Raw genomic sequence first — 23,221 nt, 5'->3', positions numbered from 1 at the left:
CAGAACTACTTCTCTCAGCAAGTGGAAAAGGTTTACCATTTGGCTGAAGGAAAAACAGATACCCTTTTTCAGCACCGGTGGTACTGGAGTACCTGTCCAGTTTATTCCAATCTGGCCTATCTGCTTCTACCATTCGAGTTCATTTGGCTGCTATATCTAATTTTCACAATGGTTTCCTTGACTCTTGTCGTATGTCACACAAATTATGCACGACGTTTCTAAAAGGCGTAAATCATTTTAAGCCCCTTTTTTAGAGAACCTAGCCAGCCATGGGATCTGTTGTTAGCTCTGCAAGCGTCGACTGTGGCTCCCTTTGAACCAGCTTTTTCTTGCGACCAAGTTTCTTTCTTGGAAAACTTTGTTCTTGGACGCCATTTTTTCTGCCAGATGCATCTCTGAACTTCAAACTCTATGCATCAAACAGCCTTACTTAATTTTTCATAAAGGTAGAGTGTCATTGAGAACTAATCCTTCCTTCCTGCCAAAAGTGATTTCTGAAATGTCCGTTAACCAATCCATTGAATTGCCAGTTTTCTTTCCCAATCATTCTAACAGAGCAGAGTATTGCCTACATACCCTTAACATTCACAGGCAACTTCATTTCTGTCTGGACAGAACTAAGGCGTCTCGCAAATCAAATCAGCTGGTCCTGGCCTACTCTGGTTCTAGACTTGGATGTGCTGTTTCTAAGGTCACATTGGCTAAATGGTTAAAAGACTGTGTAACATTTATTTACAAAACTCACGATATCCCTCTGACTACAGCTGTTGGGGCTCATTCCACTAGGTTGGTCGCAACTTCTGCTGCCTTTCATGCGAGAGCTTCTTTACCTGACATTTATGCAGCCGCAACTTGGGCTAGACCTCATACCTTCATCAGCTATTACAAATTGGATTTGGCCTCTAGAAGAAGAGCGTCCTTTGGTTCAGTGGTGCTCATGAATGTCCTTCCATGAGAGCCTCCCAAGAATAAAGGTAGCTGGGGACTCTGTCCCAGGCGTAAGGAATGAATGAGGATTAATATCAGATAAAGAAGTTATGTCTTACCATAGCATTGGTAGCAGGCCTTTTTCAGCTATGTTAGGAACCTGGGTGGAAACTCCCAGATATGCTCAGAATTAGTCCAAAATGATACAAAAATCACTGAACCCACAGACATTGCCAACATACTGGCAGACAGGTTCAGTGCAAACTTCACCCCCCTAAAGGAGAGATAACTATCCCAGCGGAGTGTAGCCTCCCAGACATCTCAAATGCGCAGGTGAAAGCTGCTCTCTCTAAAGCTAAAAACACAGCATCAGTGGGACCAGATGGTGTCCCCGGCTGTGTGCTACATGAGCTAAATGAGGAATTAAACCCGCACATAAGGCAGCTGTTTAATCTCAGCCTTACCACAGGATACGTGCCCAAGGAGTGGCGTCGGCAACTGTGGTCCCACTCCACAAGCGGTGCCTCTCACGGACCCTGGTAATTACTGCCCCATAAGCTTAACAAGTCTAGTCTGCAAAGCTATGGAGAGGATCATAATGGAGCTCATAAACAAAGATATAGGGGACTTGCAGACATTGGACCCGACCCAGTTTGGCTTCGTCAAGGGAAGATCATGCCTTTTGAACTTGGTCGACTTCTTCGAAACAGTCACCAAGGCCATTGATGAGGGAAAGGCAGTCCATACAGCATACCTTGACCTTGCAAAGGCTTTCGACACAATACCCCACTCTGGTATTGTAGAAAAACTTACCAGCTTAAATGTAAACCCATATGTCACAAGATGGGTTGCAAACTGGCTTAAGGACAGAACCCACAGGGTTAGAGTTGCTGGCGCTATGTCAGACTCCAAGCCGGTCACAAGTGGTGTCCCACAGGGCTCGGTCCTTGGCCCCCTATTGTTTGGCATCTACTTCTCAGAAGTACAGGCCAACATGGGAGGACTTTGGCTGACAAAGTTTGCAGACGACTGCAAACTGGGCACCATAGTGGAAAGTGCATCGGACACGGATATCCTTCAGAAGGGACTCACGGAAACAGCTGGTGCCAGAGCCATGGCCTGAAGTTAAATGCCAAAAAATGTATAGTCATACCCTTCGGGAAAAACAAGGTAACCCTAAGCTACCATATAGGTGGTAATCCACTAAGCACAGAAGAGGTTATCAGGGACCTGGGGACCCAGGTTGACAGTGGCCTTTCTTTTGACACTCACGTTGCTAAAGTGGTTAGAAAGACCTTCTACATTGCCCACCTGATCATGAAGGATTCACATCCAGATCTAGTGAGGTCATTGTTCCCCTGTACTCTTCACTTATCAGACCAATGATCGAGTACAATGCCCCATTCGGGATGTATCTCACCCGACATCTGCAGCAATTGGAGAGACCCCAAAAGTTCCTCACCAAAAGGATAAAGGGACTCCAAAATCTGTCATATGCTGCCAGATTGAAGAAACTCCAGCTCTATTCAGTCGCATACCGTCTGCTCAGAGGTGACATGTGCCTGACATACAAGGCCATGTCCAACCCGGAATTAATGGACATGCTCCACCTCAGAAAAATCCAAATCCACCAAAACCACTAGAGCAAGCGACTTAAACCTTAGCACGGATATAAATAGGACGTGCTGGAGAGATAGATTTATCACTCAGACTCCCTATGCTGTGGAATAAAATCCCGGTCCATGTGAGGCAGAGCACCTCGCTGGCTCTGTTCAAGAGAAATCTTGACCTGTGGATGGGAGATCGTAGGTTTACCCTGGGAATCATCTCTGTGTCACTGCTGGATAGAGGCACAACAAACTAATGGGCACAGTATTTTTTCATATAAGGGGTGGCGTAAGCCACAAAAATTTGGGCTAGGCTTATAAATGCCTTAGGGCAGATAGCCTAGTATAAACCTATGAACCTATTCCGACTGTATTGTTGATCCTTGTTCAGTCATTACGACCCTCCCTCCTTCCCCCTCCTGAGGCTTATAGTGGATCTCGTCATCCGGTTCTGTTAGGTTCTTTGACCAGAGGTAGCCTCTACTTCCTTTGACTTGCAAACTCAATCTGAGGTAACAGGGAGAGGGGAATTGTGGGTAAGAGTTTAGCTCGAGAGTTTGTGGCTGACGTGAGCTTGGATGATGGCCGTCTCAGTTCCGAGGTTGGAACCGATAACCCAGGCGTAATGACTGAATGAGGATCAACAATACAGATGGAACGTTATGGTAAGACATAACTTCTTTTTCCTGTTCCAAAAATACCAAAGGAGTTGCCCTTCTTTTTCTGGTTCTTTTTTTGCTAAAACTCTCTAAATATTCACAGCAAAAACCTGCTAAACAGTATAAAAAAGTAAATATTAGAAGGGAAAGAGCAAATGACAGGAAAAAATGTCAAGTGGAGCGGAAGGATAGCCCTGGTGGCCCTCAAGACGATGGCACTTAAGGGAGAATAGCTGTAATTCATTCAAATCATCCGTCCCACTCCATTCCCCCCCACAAAATATGTGATCCCTTTGGCACTTTTGTAGAGTATGCGGCAGTCACTCAGGACCAGTGGGTCCCCAACTGTCATACAGGGGTACAAGCTACAGTTTCAAAGCAAACACACATTTTCAGGAATTTACCTAGTTCCCAAGGAGCAAATGTACTTGTCCTCACTTCTGCTTGAGGATTTCCTAACTCTTAAGTACAGTGCAAGTATAAAAAGACAAAGCAAGTACAGGTTTTACTCAGAAGACCTTTTTATAATTGCCAAGAAGAAAAGGCACTTGGAAAAATATTTTTAAAATTTCAATACAAATTCAAGTGCCAAAATTCAGAAGGCTTACACTATAGGGCTTTCTTGTATCCTCAGGCCTTTCTGGTCATCTTGGATCTGAAGGATCCTTACTTGCCTCCATATTGCCAATGCTTAGATGTACAATGGGTTTCTAAGATTCAGAGCAGGGGAAACTCACTACCAAATTCACCTGTTTGTACTTTGGCTTGTCTTTTGCACCCAGGTATATTTGCAAAGTGTCTGGCTCCAGTAATTGCTCATTACAGGTCCAAGAGCATGCACACCTACTCTTCATAGACGACTGCCTTGTCTAGGCAGCTTCTTTAGAAGAAAAGGCTTAATAGTTTACTTTAACATGCAAAGTCCTTGGCCTCTTTATAAACCTGCCAAAATACCGTCTGACATAGAGACAGTTGTTGCTTCTTGGGTCATTACTGGGCAAATAACAACAGAGGATCATGCTTCCGTAGGACAAAGTACTCTCACTGTCCTAATTATCTAGACTGTCAGAGCAGAACACCATCAGAACAAGGGAATTCCCGGTAGTTATGGGTACATGTCCTCCTGCACACTGATGTCCTCCTGAAGAATTTTGCCAGAGACACCACTACATTGAGCACCTCTAGAATCGATGGTGTCGCACACACAGTCTTTGGAGTTTCCTGTCCTCCTTTTTGCATAAGGAAAGAGATGTGGTAGATAACCTGGTATGCCTACAGCAGGGGCAAAACAGCTTTTGTGGAAACTAGAACGGAGATGGTATCTAGGCAAAGTTAATAAGCATGGCATATCAAATACTGATATGTTGTCTAACTGCCTTCTGTAATTATCTAAGAGAGGACTAGACTAAGAAATTAAATATTTTACAAAAATAAATGGCGGGAGATTTGTATATCCCCTAGGCAGGCAGCCAAATCCAGAAAATTCAGAATATTCTCATGGAAGTATTTGCATATGTATTTCTATAGCCAAAGCAGAATATAAAAATGTTTCCAGTAGCAGAATTAAAATGCTACAGGTATAAAGATGAAGAGGAAATTGAAAGCATATATTCTGGAATTGATCAGAATTAGCGTTTTAAACAATAATTACAAGTGTGTGCCCCCCTCAACTGTCCAGCATTTCAGAATGTTCAGATTTTTGCCTTCATTTTCGTCTGTTCCTCATAAAATTGTGGATTCTGGCAAGTCATGAAGGATTGAAGTGTGTAAGGAATTGAAGACATTTGAGGTTGACACTGTCTTTCAGAAAATGTATGCTAAAGTAAAATATCTTATTCTAGCAACTTTTTAAATGTGTAAGAGCAATATTTAAAATCTCTCTGATTTTTGGTCTTTGCTTCCCCTGCCACCAAAAAAAATATATTTTTGGCTTTGTCTAGAATTCTTGCTCCAAAGGTTTTTGAGGGCATGTACAAGATGCGATACTAACCACACTAAGGGACAGAACAATATTGAATAAGTTGTTCCTAAGTTGGGACATTGACTTTAAATTTGATAAGCATGTGATTAATGCTTTATAGTACCTATGCTGATAGTCAGAAAAGGCCATTATAGGAAAGAGGAAATCAGAGCATAATCCAAAGATGAGTGATGTGATATAAAAATGAAAGATATAAGGGGACAAAAAGTTGAAAGAAAAAGACTGTTATAACAAAAACAGATTATAACTAGGTAGAATATTTAGGAAGTATACTTACAAACATCGGAAGACTGAATCAGAATAGTGTTAAAGAATTTTCTTCAAGATTTCTTCAAGAGATTGAAGATTTCAAAAGAAAATGACAAACAGTAATTTGAAAGACTCAAGCTGAAGAACATAGGAGCAAGACATTAATTAAGAAAAAAAAAGGATGAGGATAGATTCCCCGTCTTGCTGTCATTGTTTCTTGCTGTCAGTTTCTTTCTTTGTTTTAGCACAGTGTAAAAATGTCAAAATTAGTGTGCTGAGATGTCTTTTAGTTTATTGTTGTGGCTACTTTTGTTACACTTATTAAAGGTTTGTACTGTTTAATCACAAAATACATTAAGTTATTCAAGTTGAAATTTGATAATTACCAGCTACACCTTTCAGCTATGTATAAGAACGTTTCAGAAATGGGAGTGTTCAGGGCTCATGGGACCTCCATGTCAGGAAAAAGGCATAACAATTTAAAGGAAATAATGGGGTAGTACTATAACTGTTAAAGCCTTCATACAGATTTGGACATAGGAGATTTTGTGTGCGCTTTCTGGGCAGCTCCAGTTACATAGTACATTAACAAGCAAGAGGGAACCTACTTGTACGTGTGTTATCAGTGCAAGCTTGGGATATAGCCCAGGAATCGGGCTTGACCCACAGGGCATCTTAACATTCAATCTTAGGAAATATCTTGGCAGAAAGGTTGAGCAGAGCACATTCAGACCCACATGAATGGGCATTAAAACAGATATGTGTTACTGGACTTGACCCATAGATGAGGGTAGTAGACCATTTTGCTTTTCATGACAGTATGCTCTTCAGGAAGTTTCATACGAGAATAGATGCCTTCTCCATACTATTGGCAGGTCTGTTGCTGTGTGCACGGTCTCTCTGTCTCCCCTCCCTTCAGTGTCCATAATCCCCAGGATATTACCAAAGGTCAAGGAAGAGAAACTGAAAATTGAAGCGGGCAGCTTTGGCACCCTATCCTGCTGAGTCTAGGAATATCAGAGCTCATGCTGTTCCCATAGCATGTCAATTCTGAACTCAAAACAAAACAGAATCCTTGTTGTGTCCCAGCCTGTGGACTCTGAGGCCGACAGCTAGGATGGCCTAGCACTCGTGCAGCTTAGGCACATACTCTCAGTGGACATTTATTCATTATGAAGGAGGCAAGTAAAACAAACACAAGGAAATCTCCTAACAAAATAAAGATCCTACTTGTGGTAACTAGCTAGAGACTAGGATCTTAATTCAGCACAAGTGTACCTTTTTCTCACATATGTGGTAAGCTTTTTATAGAGCAGGGTTGTGTTGTCTCTCACTGAAGGTGTATGTATTAGCTGTTTTTGCTTGCCTTATCTCTGAATCCACTTCTACACTCCCAGCTTGCAAGTTCAGCAGTTCCTGAAAGGGGGTTGTACTCCAGACCACATAAGAGGTCCAATATTTAACAGCTGGACCTCAATAATATCTTAGAAAAAAACTCACCTTACTTTTGAACCAGCTGCTTCCACACCTCTCAAGTACCTTTCCTGTCAGGCTGCCTTTTTGGTGGCTGTTAACTGTGAGAAGGATTTCATAATTGCAGGCTCTTAAGTGTCCTTAATTTTCCACAAGGACTAAGTCGCAATGTAAACTAATCCTGCTTTCATGCCTAAAATGGTGACATATGTGTCTCTTAGTATAGGGCATTTACATATGTTTTTTTCACCCCCAATTAAAAAAAAAAGAGAGAGAGAAAATACTGCATTCCTTTGTTGTACATAGACAAAGGACAGGAACCTTTAAACTGACTATATCTGTTTTTGCTGTTTCTTCCATGGCAAAGCTCTATGTGGCCATTTTAAGGGCCCATTCCACTAGAGGCACTGTTTCCACCATAGTCTTCCTTAGGAGATGAAAACCCAAACTGTTTTGGAAGCAGGTATCTAGTCATCACCTAGATTTTGCGTCCAGCACGATTGTTACAACCATCTTTCAGCGTATTCTTTCTTTTGTAGCCTTCTTGGGACTAGTAAGCTATTAGTTCTTGAGGTCTTTGAGTCTTCCCAAATGTTTTGACTGCAGCAGTGAATGTTATGATGAATATGGTACAGTTGTACTAGGAACTTGCAACATTGTAGAAATATGAGTATGTCTACTGTTGCAGTCCTGATTCCTTCCCACCATCTCCTCTTGTTATCCTTTTTGGACATCTGGGGACTGGGTGGGTAACTTATTAATTTTCCCACTGTCCCTTGTCAAGCACCCTTCACCTTCCTGACTCACTGAATACCCAGAGGCATACTGAGGTTGACTCTTCCTGGTCCACTTGTGCTTTAGCACCTCTGTACAAGTCTCTCTGTCCAGCCAGGGCAAGAAAGATTAGATGACTGTGTCAGCCGAAGACCCATTCATATAAGAGGGAATCAGCTAAAGTCATGAGGGAGAAGTTCTGGAAGTTGGGCTGGCTGTCAAACTTCTACATGTATGAATTGCAGAGGTAATGACTGCAGCAATGGGAATGCTTTTGAATAAGTTCCTAGCAGTTGCACTTTGTTGAGTGCCCTCATAAAATTGTGTTTATTTTTTGATAACTTTCTGTTTGGGGTTAAGTTGTTTTTTTCTCCTATCTGTAGGGACTTATTTGTTATAACTGCTTGGTAGACCTTTGCGAAAGCTTGAGTGTTTTATTGGATGTTCTTTGTGTTTCACTGTTGCAGTCATCACACTTGGGTTACTCCCTCAGTCAGCCCGAATACTAGAGTATTGGGATTTCTGCATTGGATGCTGTCGCCTCTTCTATGACGTCAGGTCGTCAGGGGTATAAAACATGCAGCCAATGCCATTACATCAGTCTTTCTTGCCATGGGGGAGCCCGAAGCAGAAGCAGTTCGCAAGTGCCGGTCGGCCGCTACCTGAAATTTTCATTTTTAGTGTGTCAAATCTGAAGTCTTCTAAAGCTAAGTATCCTGTTGGGGATCCTTTTTTCTTGCTCTAACCGATGTCAGAAAAAGTTAACAGTTGTCTTGCCTGTGGAAAGCAAATGCCTCAGAGATTTTTATTCTTACTGCGTCACCTGTTTAGGCCCAGACCATGACGTTCCTCGTTGTCGGTTTTGTGCCTTGTGTAATGCCCGAACCATTCGTCGTATGGCTATCTTTGTCGCTAAATTCTTAAACTCTCGTTCTCCTTATTCTGAAATGGCTTCAATAAGCCATCCGACTACCGATCTTCCGAAAAAAGGAAAAGATAAGACAGAGACAGACCGCATAGGTCCAAAACTGCCAACGATGCTTCCGTTAAGCTACTTGCCAGTCCACCGGTACTGAGTGAGGTGCCTTTGCAGCCCCTGATGCCCGCTTCTACAGATTCACAGGCCTCTGTGGAGACCCATCCGGTATGGCGTGAGATGCTTCGACTATGGAACCTGCGGATGTCTCTACCTAGGATGGGTCTGGAGCCGCTGTGCAGGCACCGGCTTCTGAGGGTGTATTCTGACTTAGCGATGTTCGTATTAAACCGACAACTTAGTTTTTAGCTAAAACTACCAAGTTTCTCAGGCCTATAGTTCACACTACGCCAAGAAAACAGACTAAATCGCATGCTCAAGCTCCAATGCCACAAAAGCCAATGCTTAGAATGGCTGAAGACCTTATTACCCTAATTCGGGGAAGCCAGACTTCCCCTGCTAAAAGACAAATAATTGTTTCCTTCTGATTTTACAGATCAGGAGTCCGATGACTCTGACCCTTCTGATTACCAGGACATACCCTTATCAACCTATGAGGATTCAGATGCAGAGGAATCCATTCCCTCTGCCTCCCTTCCAGAGGATTTTTCTTTTGGTGAAACTTTGCATACTTTGAGAGCATTTCCGCTGGAAATGACAGGACTATCCTCGGTCCAAAGAGAGACTCGGAGAATTTTTAGAGTTGCCTCAGCACAGGCCTCTAGCTATACCCCCTGTCCTGGATATTGTAGATTGTCTTCATGGAATCCAGTCTTACTCCAGGCACCTTACCACTAACCCCAAGAAAACCTGACTGGTACTACAGAGTACGCGATTCCTACTATGTATCCAGAGACCATTTTCCAGGGACCTAAGGGCATTAGGGCTACTACAGCCAAAAACCCTACCCTTTCAGACAGGGATTCTAGAGCTTTAGACAGATGGGGTAAGAAGGTATATACCTCTGCAACTCTTGCCATCAGAACATTGAATTGCCTGTTTCACATTTTGAATTACCAGCAACATATTATGGAATTGAGCAAAAACTGGTGTTACTTCCAGATTGTGCAGAAAATAAAGATTTACAAGAGTTAATGAATTCTGCAAACCAAGTCAATAAACATACTTTGCAGTGTGGTTTTGATGCCTTAGAATCATCTTGCAGGGCTGCAGTCACTGGGTCTGTACTGAGAAGGCATGCTTGGCTGAAGGAACAAATCTTGCCAGACCATGTCAAAACAAAATTACTAGACGCTCCTCCTAAATCAGGACCGTTTGTTTGGCACCAAAGCAGAAGTTGTTCTTAAAAAGATGGAGGAAAAAGCTAAATCTATGCAAACTGTCAAAGATTTCTTACAGGTGCAGCCACCTAGATTCAGTAGGCATTGGCCTTCTAAAAACTGGTCCTTTCCAGCCCCTCCCAGGCCTTCTCTGTCCAAACCAGGGGGAACAGACCACCAAGACTACAACCTCAGCGTATACAGAGATCTAAACAATGGAGTGCTCCCACCTCAAAAACAGGGAGTGGTAAGCCCCACCCCCTTATGGAAAAAGTTCACAATGACTTTTCAGTTATCCTTCCCAGCTATGCCCAATTACTTGCACCCCTATGAGGTAAACTTTCCCTTCCTGCAAAAAAACTGGATGTCCATGACTCAGGGTCGATTGGTTCTAAGCATTGTATCACAGGGATACAGATTCTACATCCACTGCCAATCCCAAGTGGGTTTCCAGACCTTCCTCCAAACCAGTGGGCAGAGGCTCAAAAGCAAGTACTTTCCCTTCTCAATATCAGAGCTATTCAACCAGTTCCAGTAGAACAAAGGAGACAGGGTTTCTACTCCAGACTGTTCTTGGTGCCCAGAAAAGAGAGCTCTTGGCGCCCTATCCTAGATCTGTCAATTCTCAACACCTTTCTGGTGGTCCCAAAATTCAAATTGCTTACTCTGCAACAGCTTCTCCCTATACTATCCAAGGATGCCTGGTTAGTCACCCTAGACTTTAAAGAAACTTTATCTGCACATCCTCATAATGGAGTGTTGCAGGAAACATGTACGTTTCAGAGCACGCTGCACTTCCCTTTGGCTTATCTACTGCACCCAGAGTATTCACAAAGTTCCTGGCTCCAGCCATTGCATACTGCAGGAAGAGAAATATTCAAATTTTCCCATACTTGGACGATTGCCTGATTCAGGCTGACAGTCAGGAATTGCTACTTCAGCACCTGGCATTTGTAAAAAGGCTCCTAACTTCACTGGGGTACACAATCAATGAAAAGAAATCACAACTGGTGCCCAGTCAAAAAATTGTATTCCTGGGAGCAAGCTTGAACACAACTTCCCAGATGGCATTCCTCACTCCAGAAAAGCAGGTTTATTTGACAAACTACTTCAAACTAATGGCCACCAAAACCCAGCTATCTGCAAGGAAAATACTGCAAGCCCTAGGGTTCATGGCCTCATGCATTCTGCTAATTCCATATGCAAGACTGCATATGAGGAAACTTCAATGATACTTAAAAAGTCTCTGGTGTCAGCATTCTCAGGACCTGGAAACAGTGATTCCTATCGTACCTTGTCTAAGGGCAGAGTTCCTTTGGTGGGCAGAAGCATGCAACCACAACAAGGGACTGCCTTTCACTCAACCCCTCGCCACCTAAACCCTGACAACAGACGCATCAGACTGTGCATAGGGGGGGGGGGGGGGGTTCACATGGCAGGCAAATGTATTCAAAGCAAGTAGAGCCCAGGACAGATTCTCCCACATATCGATCAGAAAGAGATGTTAGTTGTGCAGAATGCTCTGACAGCCTTCAAATACCTAATCCTTCCAGGACAGCTGCTGATAAAGACAGACACACCACAGTTGTGTAGTACATAAACAAGCAGGGGGGAACCCATTCTTACCCACTCTGCAGGTTAGCCATGGCCCTGTGGAACACAGCCTTGAGCAATCAAGTGCACCTACAAGCTCAATTCCTGCCAGGCAAACTCAATTCAATGGCAGACGACTTAAGCAGAAATCAACTGGACCCACGTGAGTGGAAATTGGAGCCCACCTCCTTCAAACTTCTAATCCAGAGGTGGGGGACACCAGAGGTGGACCTCTGTGCCTCCCCCGAGAACCATCAGTTGAGCAAATTCAACACCAGGAACCCTCATAGCAGGGCCTGGAAGGTGGATCCCCTATCCTTCACATGGGAAAACCTCTCAATTTATGCCTTTCCCCCTCTGCCCCTCCTCTCAGAAGTACTACTCAAGATCAAACAGGACAGGCCAAGGGCAGTCCTTATTGCCCCAGACCGGCCACACCAGCACTGGTACCCACTCCTACGCAGTCTGACAACAGTGCCACCTTGGCACCTACATCAGACACCTTCCCTGCTGTCTCAGCAGGTGGGACAGATTTTGCATCCACAGTTGCTGTCCCTGAGCCTTGCAGCCTGGCTTATCCCCTGACTACACCACCAGCAACCCTCAGCAAACAAATGCTGGACGTCATCCTTGAGGCCAGAAGGCCTAGTACTAGGAAATCCTATGCAGAAAAGTGGAAAAGGTATTGTTCTCGGAATTGGTCTCAAGGAAAAGACACAGCGGTGCCCTCCTTAACTCAAATCCTTGATTACCTAGCAGAGCTGCTCCACAAAGGCCTATCCTTCTCCTCAATTAAGATTCATGCCTCTGCCATGTCAGCTCATTATAATACTGAGCCACCTCTTTTTTTCCCACCCTCTCAAACAGTTCCTGAGAGGGGCTAACAATTTAAGGCCCCAGAGGAGACCTCCGACCCCTGCCCAGGGACCTTAACTTTGTACTGGAAAAGCTTGCGCTTTCCTCTTTTGAACTCGCTGCTTCAGCAGAGTTAAAATTCCTCTCTTGGAAAACAGCATTACTTCTAGCCATAACTTAAACAAGAAGAGTGTCTGAGTTACAGACACTAATGGCTGTGGAACCCTTCATTATTTTCCGTGCTGACAGGGTTTCCCTCAGGACTAACCCATCCTTTATGCCTAAGGTGGTATCCGTTGTGGCTCTAAACCAATCCTTCCATTTGCCAACTTTCTTCCCTAATCCTCAGAATAAAGGAGAAAGGATCCTGTGCTCCTTGGATATGCACACACAGCTCAGGTTCTACCTTGGCAGGACTAATCCTTTCAGAAAATCTGACCAGCTGCTAGTCAGCTTTGCTACAAGGGCAGAGGGCAAGGCCATTTTAAAGCAAATGATTTCCAAATGGATAGCACACTGCATCCATTTCTGCTACAAGAACCATGGAAAACCGACCCCACAGGGGATCAGAACACATTCCACTAGGGCTACTTCCACCTCTACAGCATTTCTCAGGGGAGTCCCTACCAGGGACATTCTGGAAGCTGCAACCTGGAGTTCTGTACACACCTTCACCAAACATTACCACTTACCTATTTTTCTAAATCCAGAGCTGAATTTACTACAGCAGTCTTACAAGGCCTGCTAGCCAGCCCTAACACTTCTTCACTGCTTCCACCCTTCCTCAACTTTGGGAATCATCCCAAGTGTGATGACTGCAACAGTGAAACACGAAGAACATAGTACAGTTGTGTACACTTGCCATAAGATGTTAGAGTGCATTCACTGTTGCAGTTCTGGTTTCCATCCCTCCAGCCCCCCCCCCCCTGTTTTTTTCTATCCTTTCTACCTATCCTCTTTATGGCCATGTTTTATGGCAGTGATATTTACTTTTTACTGGAGGTGTTCCACACCATGTAATAGCTTCCTATTTTGGGGGCTCCTGACATTTGGGGCAAGAAAAACTGATGTAATGGCATCAGCTGCATGTTTTATACCCCTGATAACCTGACGTCATGGAAGAGGCGACAGCATCCGATGCAGAAATCCCAAGACTCTGGTATTCAGGCAGACTGAGGGCTACCTGTAGGCAGATAACCCAAGTGTGATGACTGCAACAGTGAACACACTCAAACATCTACATTTATGGTAAGTGTACACAACTGTACATTTCCTTGAGAAGTTAGTACAGGTTGTCCTTGTTGGGGGGGGGGGGGGATCTGAAGCATGAACATTAATTTGTGTGTGTTTGTGTCCATATGTAGTGTGTGCTAGTACAGTCACCCCGTGGTGCAACTGCTAGTAGAAAACAGCTGTGCCTTGTTGTAGATGTCGTCTTGCCATATCTTTTACAAATGGAATTTCCTGTCATGGATAGCAGATCTGGCCAGTATACCAAAGCCCTTTGCTACTTTCCAGTGCCATATATCAGATGTATGTCCTACATCCAAGACATAAGATACAAAATTCCATGCCAGTGCCTAATCTTCAGAACAACTTTGCCAGTCTGAATGTTACCTTTGAATTCAGTTTACAAGTCGTTCACCACATTAGTTCGGCTACCAAGCCTTCTCAAGATAAGTGCCTTGTTGGGGTCTCTTCCTTTCAAGTTTTTTTCTTGGATTATCTATTTACATGTCCTCCAGGAAGAAAAAATGGGTATGGGAGGCAGATTTCCTGTAAGGAAGGACAGTAGTAGTACCGTTTTGGGGTGCTATGCATGCTTATACTCCATGTCAGATTTATAAGGTGTTTATACCAAAGACTTTCCATTGCCATCTTTTGTCCCTTTATTTTGCTTAGAAGACCAGCATTTAAAACTTCTAGCTCAGGTGCCATGGTCTCTGAATCCTCCTTCCTGTCCCAAAAATCCAGCTGCTGCTACTTAAGACGTAAGCTGGAAAGGCATGCATTGAATCTGTTGCTGCACAGCCTGCTCCAGACATCAGTCAGGTTGGATGAAGAACCCGAGGACCATCTAGTGCTGGTGTCATCTCTATCTTGTCACCCAGTTGGGGGCCGATATGGGGCTGACTACCTGCACATGCCCACTGAGGCTGTACCTATGTCTTTTTGCAGATAAGGGGGAACACCCAGCTGATTATATCCGAGGGGCCTAGAGGGATTCCCCAAATATTTGTTAGGGAGGAGGTTCCTGGTAACTTCAGTGAATCCATGTAGGGGTCTGAGCCCCCTAGGTTTGTTAGGACTGATATTTCTCTTGGAAAGAAGAAGACTAGAACCAGCCCCTATAGCAAAGATCCACACGAAGAATGGCAGGATTTCACTCGGGGCCTTTACAATGCCACTGCAGCTTTAAATCCCCCTCAAGGATGGTCTTTCTGCCTCTGTTTTCTGGTCCTCTACTCCTAAATGTCATAGGGGCTCTAATTCCTCTGAGGATAGAGTTGGATTTGGACTCTGGTTGAGGAGTCATTGGCTTACTCTTCTCAGATCCATTCCCCTCTTGCCCTGCGGTCTGAGGAACAAGATGGATCTTCCTCACACAGGACAGGGGATCTCTCATTCACCTTCACTTATCCACCCTTCATTTGACCGTGGGCTTTAGGGTTTTGATTCATTTTAAACACCAATTTTCTGAGGACATGCTTTGGGTTTTGCAAGAGGCCAGAAAAACCCTCTACTGGAAAATACTATATGGCTAAATGGAGGTTTTCTGTTTGGTGTCTCGAGCGTGACTTGGACATTTTTTCTAGGGGTATTCCTACTGTATTTTCTTTGTGTGGATTGCTCACTTCTGGCCTGCATGTTCCTCTGTTAAAGCTCATTTGTCAACCCTTTCTGTTCGTCTCCGAATCAACCACTGCCTTCTTGTTTTGAAGTAAGTCATTTTTTTAATGTGTTCTTCATATTAGACCTCCATGAAAGCCTACTTCTTGGGACCTTAATTTTGTTCTTGTCAAATCGACTCTCCTTTTGAACCTGCAGTTTCTTTTTCCTTAAAACAGTGTACCTGGAAGACTACTGTTAGCAGTTCTTAGATGATCTCTGAGCTTTTTTTTTTTTTCCACAAGGAAAGAGAGTGTATTCGTACCAGCCCTCCTTTTATGCACAAGGTTGATAATTTGTCCCTGAATCCGACTGTTCATATTCCTTATTTCCCCTGTCCACAGAATGATAGCAAGAGAAGTCTTCACACCTTAGATTTACTTAGCAGGTCAGATATTATCTAGAGAAGAATAAAGATATCAGGAAATCTGAGCAGCTTTTTGTTTCTTTTCACGCAGGAAATTGGGTTTGGCTGTTTCTAAGTAAACCATCTCCTGATAGCTATCTAAGGCCATTTTGTTTTGGTATTCTTTTCATAGCAAGTAACTTTCTTCTGTTTGTGCTCATTGTACTGGAGTGGTTGCCTCTTCTGCTGCATTTTTCTAGGGGTCTGGATAGTAGATCCAAGTTAGAACCTGCTACTTGGTCCTATTTACTAAACATTACAAGTTTAATGTTTGTAGAGCCAGAGCGGGTTTTGCAGGGGACATTTTACATGGGTTTCTAGAAGGCTCCTCTATGGCTTCCTTCTGCCATCCTCTCCACTAACTTTTGTGCTTTCCTACTTGTAGACAATGCTGCATCAGTGATGAGGAAGGACATAGTACAGTTGTGCAAGAATTTGTCATAACAGTAGATGTTGTACTTCTCACTGTTACAATATTCTGTTCCTCCATCCTTCCCCTGTTGTCTTTGTTGCCTTCTTTCTGGGTGAGGCCCCCCCCCCCCTCCAGTGCACATGACTTTGCTGTTCATCTTAGGGTACTGTGGTTCTTCAGTTCTGAGGATTAGGTGCTCTCACACACTACTTTAGACATTGGATGTAGGACATACATCTGACAATACGGCACCTAGGAGGGGAGGTAAGGCTTTGGTATGCTGGCCGGGTGTTCTGCTATCCATGGTAGGATATCCCATTTTTAAAGGATACCGCAAGAGTAAGAAGTAGGACATCTACTGTTCTAGTAAGTTCTTGTATAACTGTATTTCTGTATAAGTAATAGAGATTCCCACAAAAATGTGATGGAAATTCTCAGATTGATTTTTGTCTTGCTGATGCTTCTGCTTATTGCTGTATATATATTTTTTTCCAATCTTTGAAGGGGAGGGAACTATTCCTGTTGAGTCCAGTGATATTGTACCAACATGGGATGGAATTCAACATGGCGAAAGGCTCCGCACTATGTCCTGCAGTGATAAAATTTTGCGGTGGAATGTACTGGGTCTACAGGGAGCACTGCTGTCTCACTTCATTTATCCTGTCTATCTCCAGTCTGTTACTCTAGGTAAGTTTAGACATATAAAGTGTAAGATCATACTTAACTGGCAGATTAATGAAGCTATTTAACTTTATTTTTAAAGTCTTGTTTTTGCTGTTTGGTTGCATTTCAAATTTGGTACATTGAACTTTGAAAATTTACTACGTTCCACATTTAATGCAGACTAGCAATCTTCAAGTTCCCTTTCTCACAGCTGCTTTTCTGATGTGCTTCCATATTTGACTTTTCACACTTGAATTTGACCTGTTGATGGTATGGCATTTGTTTATATGTTTGTACAACTGAATACACTCAGTGCTGACACAAACAATGATGTCACATGCTGAATCTATATAGATAGCTAACCCCTGAACCCATTACCTCTTTTTTGTTGTTTTCACTGGTAGGCTAGCAGTCCTGCCCATATTCAGCAAATAATCCTCATTCACTTGCTAAGATATGTTAAGTGTCTGTGTAGTTGGTGTTTCCAAGCCAGTACCCACATCAGTATTGCCTGTATTGTGCATGAGGTGGGAATAATGTGAAGTGCCTTTAGTGCTAAATAGTCCTGTGACCCTCAGTTGAGTGGAGCAGTTTTTGGTATGCTTTGCTGACAAAATGGTGACAGTGGTTGAAGGCTTGTTGTGCAGGATCAGCAGGAGGGTGGATTCATCACACGCAGCCATATATGTCGATAAAAGCATTCCCTCCACTTAAACATGAGGCCAGGTTGTGATCTCACTGTCCTGGAGGTGTGAAGTTACGTTGATTTCCAAAATGTCAGTCTTAATCCTGCATGTGTGTTTTGCTCATATACTAGTATTGAGGATTTGAGCTCACTACATTTCTTATGGCAGTTGAAGGGTGCAGTGGAGGTGCTATTCTGACTTCATCCTTAGAGGGGTGCATGTTGGTACCTTCCAGCACCCAACTGGTTCTTTAGTCACCCAAGGTGGGGGGGGGGGGTAAGCAGAGTTCTTATCTCAAGCCAGACTGGATGGGGGTGTGGGGGGTCTTTAGTTTGTCCAACATCAGTGTTTTGGCTCTGGGCCCCAGATACCAAACCATTGATGTGAAGTTGTTCCATCTCGCCTTCGTTTTCAATGATGGGTTCGGAGCCGATGTTCTTCGTGTTTCACTGTTGGTCATTACATTTGGGTAATCTGCCTGCAGGTAGCCCTCAGTCGGCCTGAATATCAAAGTCTTAGATTCCTGCGTCAGATGCAGTCTCTTCTTCCATGACGTCAGGTCGTCAGGGGTATAAAACATGCAGCCGATGCCATTACATCAGTCAGTCTTGCTGCGTGGTGCCCAAAGCAGAAGCAGTTCGCAAGCGCCGGTTGGCCGACTCGTTTCAGAACCGAAGTCTTCAAAAAAGCTAAGTACCCTGTTGGGAATCCTTTTTCTTGCTCTTAACCGATGTCAGTAAATGTTGTGTTACCTGCGGAAAGCAAATACCTCATAAAGATTTTCATTCGTACTGCATTCCTTGCTTAGGCCCAGACCACGACGTCCATTGCTGTCGGTTTTGTGCCTTATTCAACCCCCGGACTGTTCGTCGTCTGTTTCTTTTTGCAGCAAATTATTTCGGTACTCTGTTTAACTATCCAGAAATGGCTTCGGTAAGCCATCTGACTACTGACATTCTGAAAAACGTAAAGATACAGGCAGACCGCATAGGTCCAAAGCTGCCGACGATGCTTCCGTTAGGCTAGTCGCCAGTTTGCCGGTACTCAGGTGCATTTGCAGCCCCTGATGCCCGCTACTTCAGATTCGCAGGCCTCTACTGAGACCCATTTATGCCGCAAGATACTCCGACTATGGAACCTGCGGATGTCTCTACCTTGGATGGGTCTGGAGCCACTGTGCAGGCATTGGCTTCTGAGGGTGTATTCAGGCCTACTGACTTGCATTTCAAACCAACGCCATCTTCTTCAAAGCCTAAAACTCGACCCACACCTAGAAAACTGTCCAAACCGCATGGTCAGGCCCCTATGCCTAAAAAACAAATAAGAATGGCTGAAGACCTTATTACTTTAATTAGGGGAAGCCAGCCTTCACCCTCTAAGAGACCTAGAACTGATTTTTCTTCTGATTAGGATACTGAAATTTCTGTTTCTTTTGAATACCAGGATTTGCCCTGATCTACTTATGAGGATTCTGATGCAGAGGATTCCATTCCCTCTGCTTCCCCTCCAGAAGATTTTTCTTTTTGTGAAACCTTGCACACTCTTAGGGAGCATTTCCGTTGGAAAAGCCAGGATTACTCTGACTCCAAAAAGAGGCTTAGGGAATTCTTACTCCTCCCTCAACACAGGCCTTTAGCTACCCTTCCTGTCCTGGACATTGTAGATGACGCCTTCTTGGAATCTAGCCTGGCCCCGGACACTTTACCTCCAGCTCCCAGGAAGCCTGACTGGTATTAGGGTACCTGACTATCACAAGTTCCTCTTCAAGAATCCTACTGCGGACCCAAAGACCATTTACCAAAGACCTAAAGGCATTAAGGCTACTACTGCCAAAAACCCTACCCTCTCTGATAGAGATTCCAGGGCCTTGGACAGATGGGGTAAGAAGGTATACACTTCTGCTACTTTGGCCATTAGGGCCTTAAGCTGCCAGTTTCATATGTTAAAGTATCAGCAGCGTATTATGGGGTTACTTGATTAGAAAATGATGTTGATTCCTAACTGTGCTGAAAATAAAGAATTACAGGATTTAATGCATTCTGCTGAAAAAGTTGGTAGACATACTTTGCAATGTGGTTTTGACTCTTTAGAAGCATCTTGCAGGGCTGCTGTCACTGGGTCTGTACTTAGAAGTCATGATTGGCTTAAGGAGCAAAAATTGCCAGATCATGTTAAAGCTAAATTACTGGGTGCTCCCTTAAACCAAGACTGCCTGTTTGGCAACAAAGCAGAAGTCCTTAAAAAGATGGAAGAAAAAAGCTAAATCTATGCAAGGTTCATAGGTAGGTACTAGGCTATCGGCCCTAGGGCCCATACAAGCCTAGCCAAAAAATGTACCCTGGCTTTCGCCACCCAAGAAAATTATTTTCCTGTGCCCTTGTCGAGCAGAGCCACAGAAGTGATCCCCGGGGTGAATTTCCTATTTCCCATCCAATCATCGAGATTTTTCTTGAAGAGTGCTAATGAGGAGCTCTGTTAGACATAGATAGATGGTCTGTTCCAGAGTATGGGAAGTCTCTGGGACAGGAATCTATCCCTCCAGCATGTTCTGTTTATTGTGGTTCATACTAGGCTATCTGCCCTAGGGCATTTATAAGCCTAGCCAGAGTGTGTTTGGCTTTCGCCACCCATTTTAAATTAATTTTGCTATGCCCTTTTTTGAGGTTAGTATACTGTGCCTCTGTCTAACAGTGACACAAAAGTGATACCCGGGGTAAACCTACGATCTCCCATCCACTCATCAAGATTCCTCTTGAAGAGAGTCAATGAGGGACTCTGCCTAACCTGGACTGGGATTTTATTCCAGAGTGAAGGGAGCCTCTGGGTTATGAATCTGTCCATCCAACATGTCCTATTTATTTCAGTGCTGAGGTTCAAGTCTCTCGAGCGCGTAGCTCGATGGGATTTGGATTTTCTGAGGTGCAGCATGTCCATTAATTCGGGTTGGACATGGCTTATCGTCAGGCACAGATCGCCTCTGAGCAGGTGATATGCCACTGAGTAGAGCTGGAGTTTCTTTAATTGGGCAGCATATGGCATCTGTTTGAGCCCTTTGATCCTCTTGTTGAGGTACTTTTGGGGTCTTTCCAGTTGCTGCAGGTGTCTGGTAAGGTACATCCCAAAAGGGGCATTGTACTCAATTATGGGCCTGATGAGGGATGAGTAAAGAGGCACAATGACCTCCCCTGATCTAGATGTGAATCCCTTCATGATTAGATGGGCTATATAAAATGTTTTTCTAACCACTTTGGCCACGTGGTTGTCAAATGAGAGATTGCTGTCAACATGGGTCCCCAGGTCCCTAATTACTTCTGCTGTACTTAATGGATTTCCACCTATGTGGTAATTTGTGGGCACTTTGTTTTTGCCAAAGGGGATGACTATACACTTTTTGGCATTTAGCTTGAGGCCATGTCTCTGGCACCAGTTGTCTGTTTCTATGAGGCCCTTTTGGAGGATGCTCGTGTCGGCTGGAGAGTCGATTTATGGCACCCAGTTTGCAGTCATCTGCGAACTTGGTCAGCCAAAGTCCTTCCGTGTTGGACTGTACCTACGAGAAATATATACCGAACAAGAGAGGTCCCAGGACTGAGCCTTGTGGGATGCCACTTGTAACTGATTTGGAGTCTGACATGGCTCCAGCAATTCTAACCATGTGGGTTCTGTCCTTGAGCCAGTTTGCAACCCATCTAGTGACATAGGGGTTTATATTTAAGCTGGTGAGCTTATCTATAATGCCCGAGTGGGGTATTGTATCGAAGGCTTTTGCGAGGTCCAGTAGGCTGTGTGGACCACCTTCCCCTCGTCAATGGCCTTGGTGATTGTTTCAAAGAAATCGACCAGGTTTAAGAGGCAGGATCTTCCCTTAACAAAGCCGAACTGGGTAGGATCCAGTGTCTGTAGGTCCCCAATATATTTATTTATGAGGTCCATAATGATCCTTTCCATAGCTTTGCAGACCAAGCTAGTCAGGCTTATGGGGCGATAGTTTCCAGGATCCGTTGAGGCACCACCTTTGTGGAGAGGGACCACTGTTGCTGTACGCCACTCTTTGGGTACATATCCTGTAGTAAGGCTGAGATTGAACAGTAGATCTGAAGTAGGAGATTCATTTGTCAGCAACCTGTGGGTCATGGATCCGATATCGGATCCGAACCGGCATGGTTTATCCAGCTATGGATCCGAGCTCCTAGCTCCTCCCCTCACCCATAATGCCCTGCTCACCCTACATGACCTCAGATCTAGTTTGCCATGTTCATGGTGACAGCCTAGATTTCGAGCTCCATAAGCTAAGTGGTTTTTTAGTACTTTAAAAGGGTTTTTATTACTTTAAAATACTTTAACTGTGTGAAAGTGTTAGGTTCCCCTTCTATATATTATATTTTTGAGTTAAGTTAACTTAATTTTGTGTACCCTCCCCCTCTGGCGCATAGCTAGTGTGAGTGTGTGTTTCTTTGGGGCCTTTAGTGTGTGTGCTAGTTTATTTTTTCTTTAAAAAAAAAAAAAAAAAATAGTATGTCTGAGGCCCCAAAGGCAATTTTCTCAAAATGCTCCAAGTGTGGCCATAAGCTATCCCCTGCTGATGGCCACACTCTGTGCGTTCGATGCCTTGGGGTTGAACACCTCACCTCTGGATGTTCAATCTGTGCAGGGTTCAACCCCAGGGCATTGAAGGAGCGGAGGTCGAAGCTGGTCTTGGCGGGACTCTTGCCCCGGACTCTGCCGGCCTCCGCCCGTTAGTTACCGCCGGTGGTTACTGCCTTACCTGCTCCCCCTCCTCCTCCCGGGATTCAAACTCCCTCACGGGTTGGAGGAGAGGAAGCGAAGAAGGACCGGAGAGAGAAGCACCATAAGCGGCGAGACCTCCGTCTCGGCCCCGCCGGCTTCTCCGGCCTCTATGGCTGCTGGCTCTCCTTCTCGGCTCCGGTCCCCATCCTTTTCACCGGGGCCTGAGGAGGAGGAGACCCGACCTCCTTCGAGGCGGTACTCAAGGCCTACCTCGGTAGCCTCATCGAGGTCTACCTATAGTCTCTCCGCTGATCTGGGCCGGATGATGCGAAGGTTCATCCAGGCCCAGATGCAGATGGGAGTGCTCCCCCCGGGGAGGAGCTCGACCCCATTTTGCAAGCCCATGGCTCCTTCTCCGACCCGCTACCCGGGCTCGGAGCATTCGGAGCCGGGCAGCTTCGGAGCCGGGGGTGGGTCGGCGCCGACAGTGCTAGGTACTTCGGATCCGACCCTGCCCTCAAGTGTTTCGGAGCCTTGCTCCGAGCTTCGGATCCGGGGGGACTCAGTGTGCCTTCGGCGCCGTCCGTGTCGGAGCGCACTGGTCCCTCGGATCCGAGGGGCTCGGCGCCGGCTACGGTCCACTCCGGATCGAGGGAGCCGACTGTCTGATCCTTTGGTGAGGCTGGCTCCCCTTCGGCTTTTGATGTAGTGGGGAGGGCTCTGTTGAGGGCTTCCGGACCCCCGGCACTTGCTACGGCTCCGTCCCGCACTCCATCTGCTCTGGGTCAGGCTTCCGTCACCCGGCCACTGGGACAGCCCGTTTCAATGCCCCAAGCAGTTTCTTTGGAACTAGACACTGCTTGCGAGGGCTCCTCGGACAGCCCCGAGGAAGCACCTCGCAAGCACGTGTAAAAGGAGGCACATAGACTCCCCCGAGTCTTTAACTGAAGACACGGACTTGGAAGAAGGGGAAGGCTCCCCCAGATCACCCCCCGAGGATGTCTCCTTTGAAGACATCATGGAAATGCCATTCAGATAAGAGGTGGGTGGTCTGTCCCAAAGT

General features: G+C 44.9%; 1 protein-coding gene across 1 annotated transcript in view; it reads left to right on the top strand.

The window, feature by feature from the left end:
• ADAR (adenosine deaminase RNA specific) overlaps window positions 1-23,221 on the top strand; it is a gene marked incomplete in the record, with an annotated part of 1,768,745 nt that overhangs the window by 1,325,462 nt on the left and 420,062 nt on the right. The window contains 1 exon segment of the mRNA XM_044079403.1: window positions 16,586-16,768. Coding sequence (XP_043935338.1) covers window positions 16,586-16,768 — 183 coding nt within the window.

Source organism: Protopterus annectens, chromosome 8.part0, assembly GCF_019279795.1.
Source record: "Protopterus annectens isolate FY-2018-M chromosome 8.part0, PAN1.0, whole genome shotgun sequence".
Taxonomy (NCBI): Eukaryota; Metazoa; Chordata; order Ceratodontiformes; family Protopteridae; genus Protopterus; species Protopterus annectens.
The sequence above is the reverse complement of the archived record's forward strand: the minus strand, read 5'-3'. Positions and strand labels throughout refer to the sequence as shown.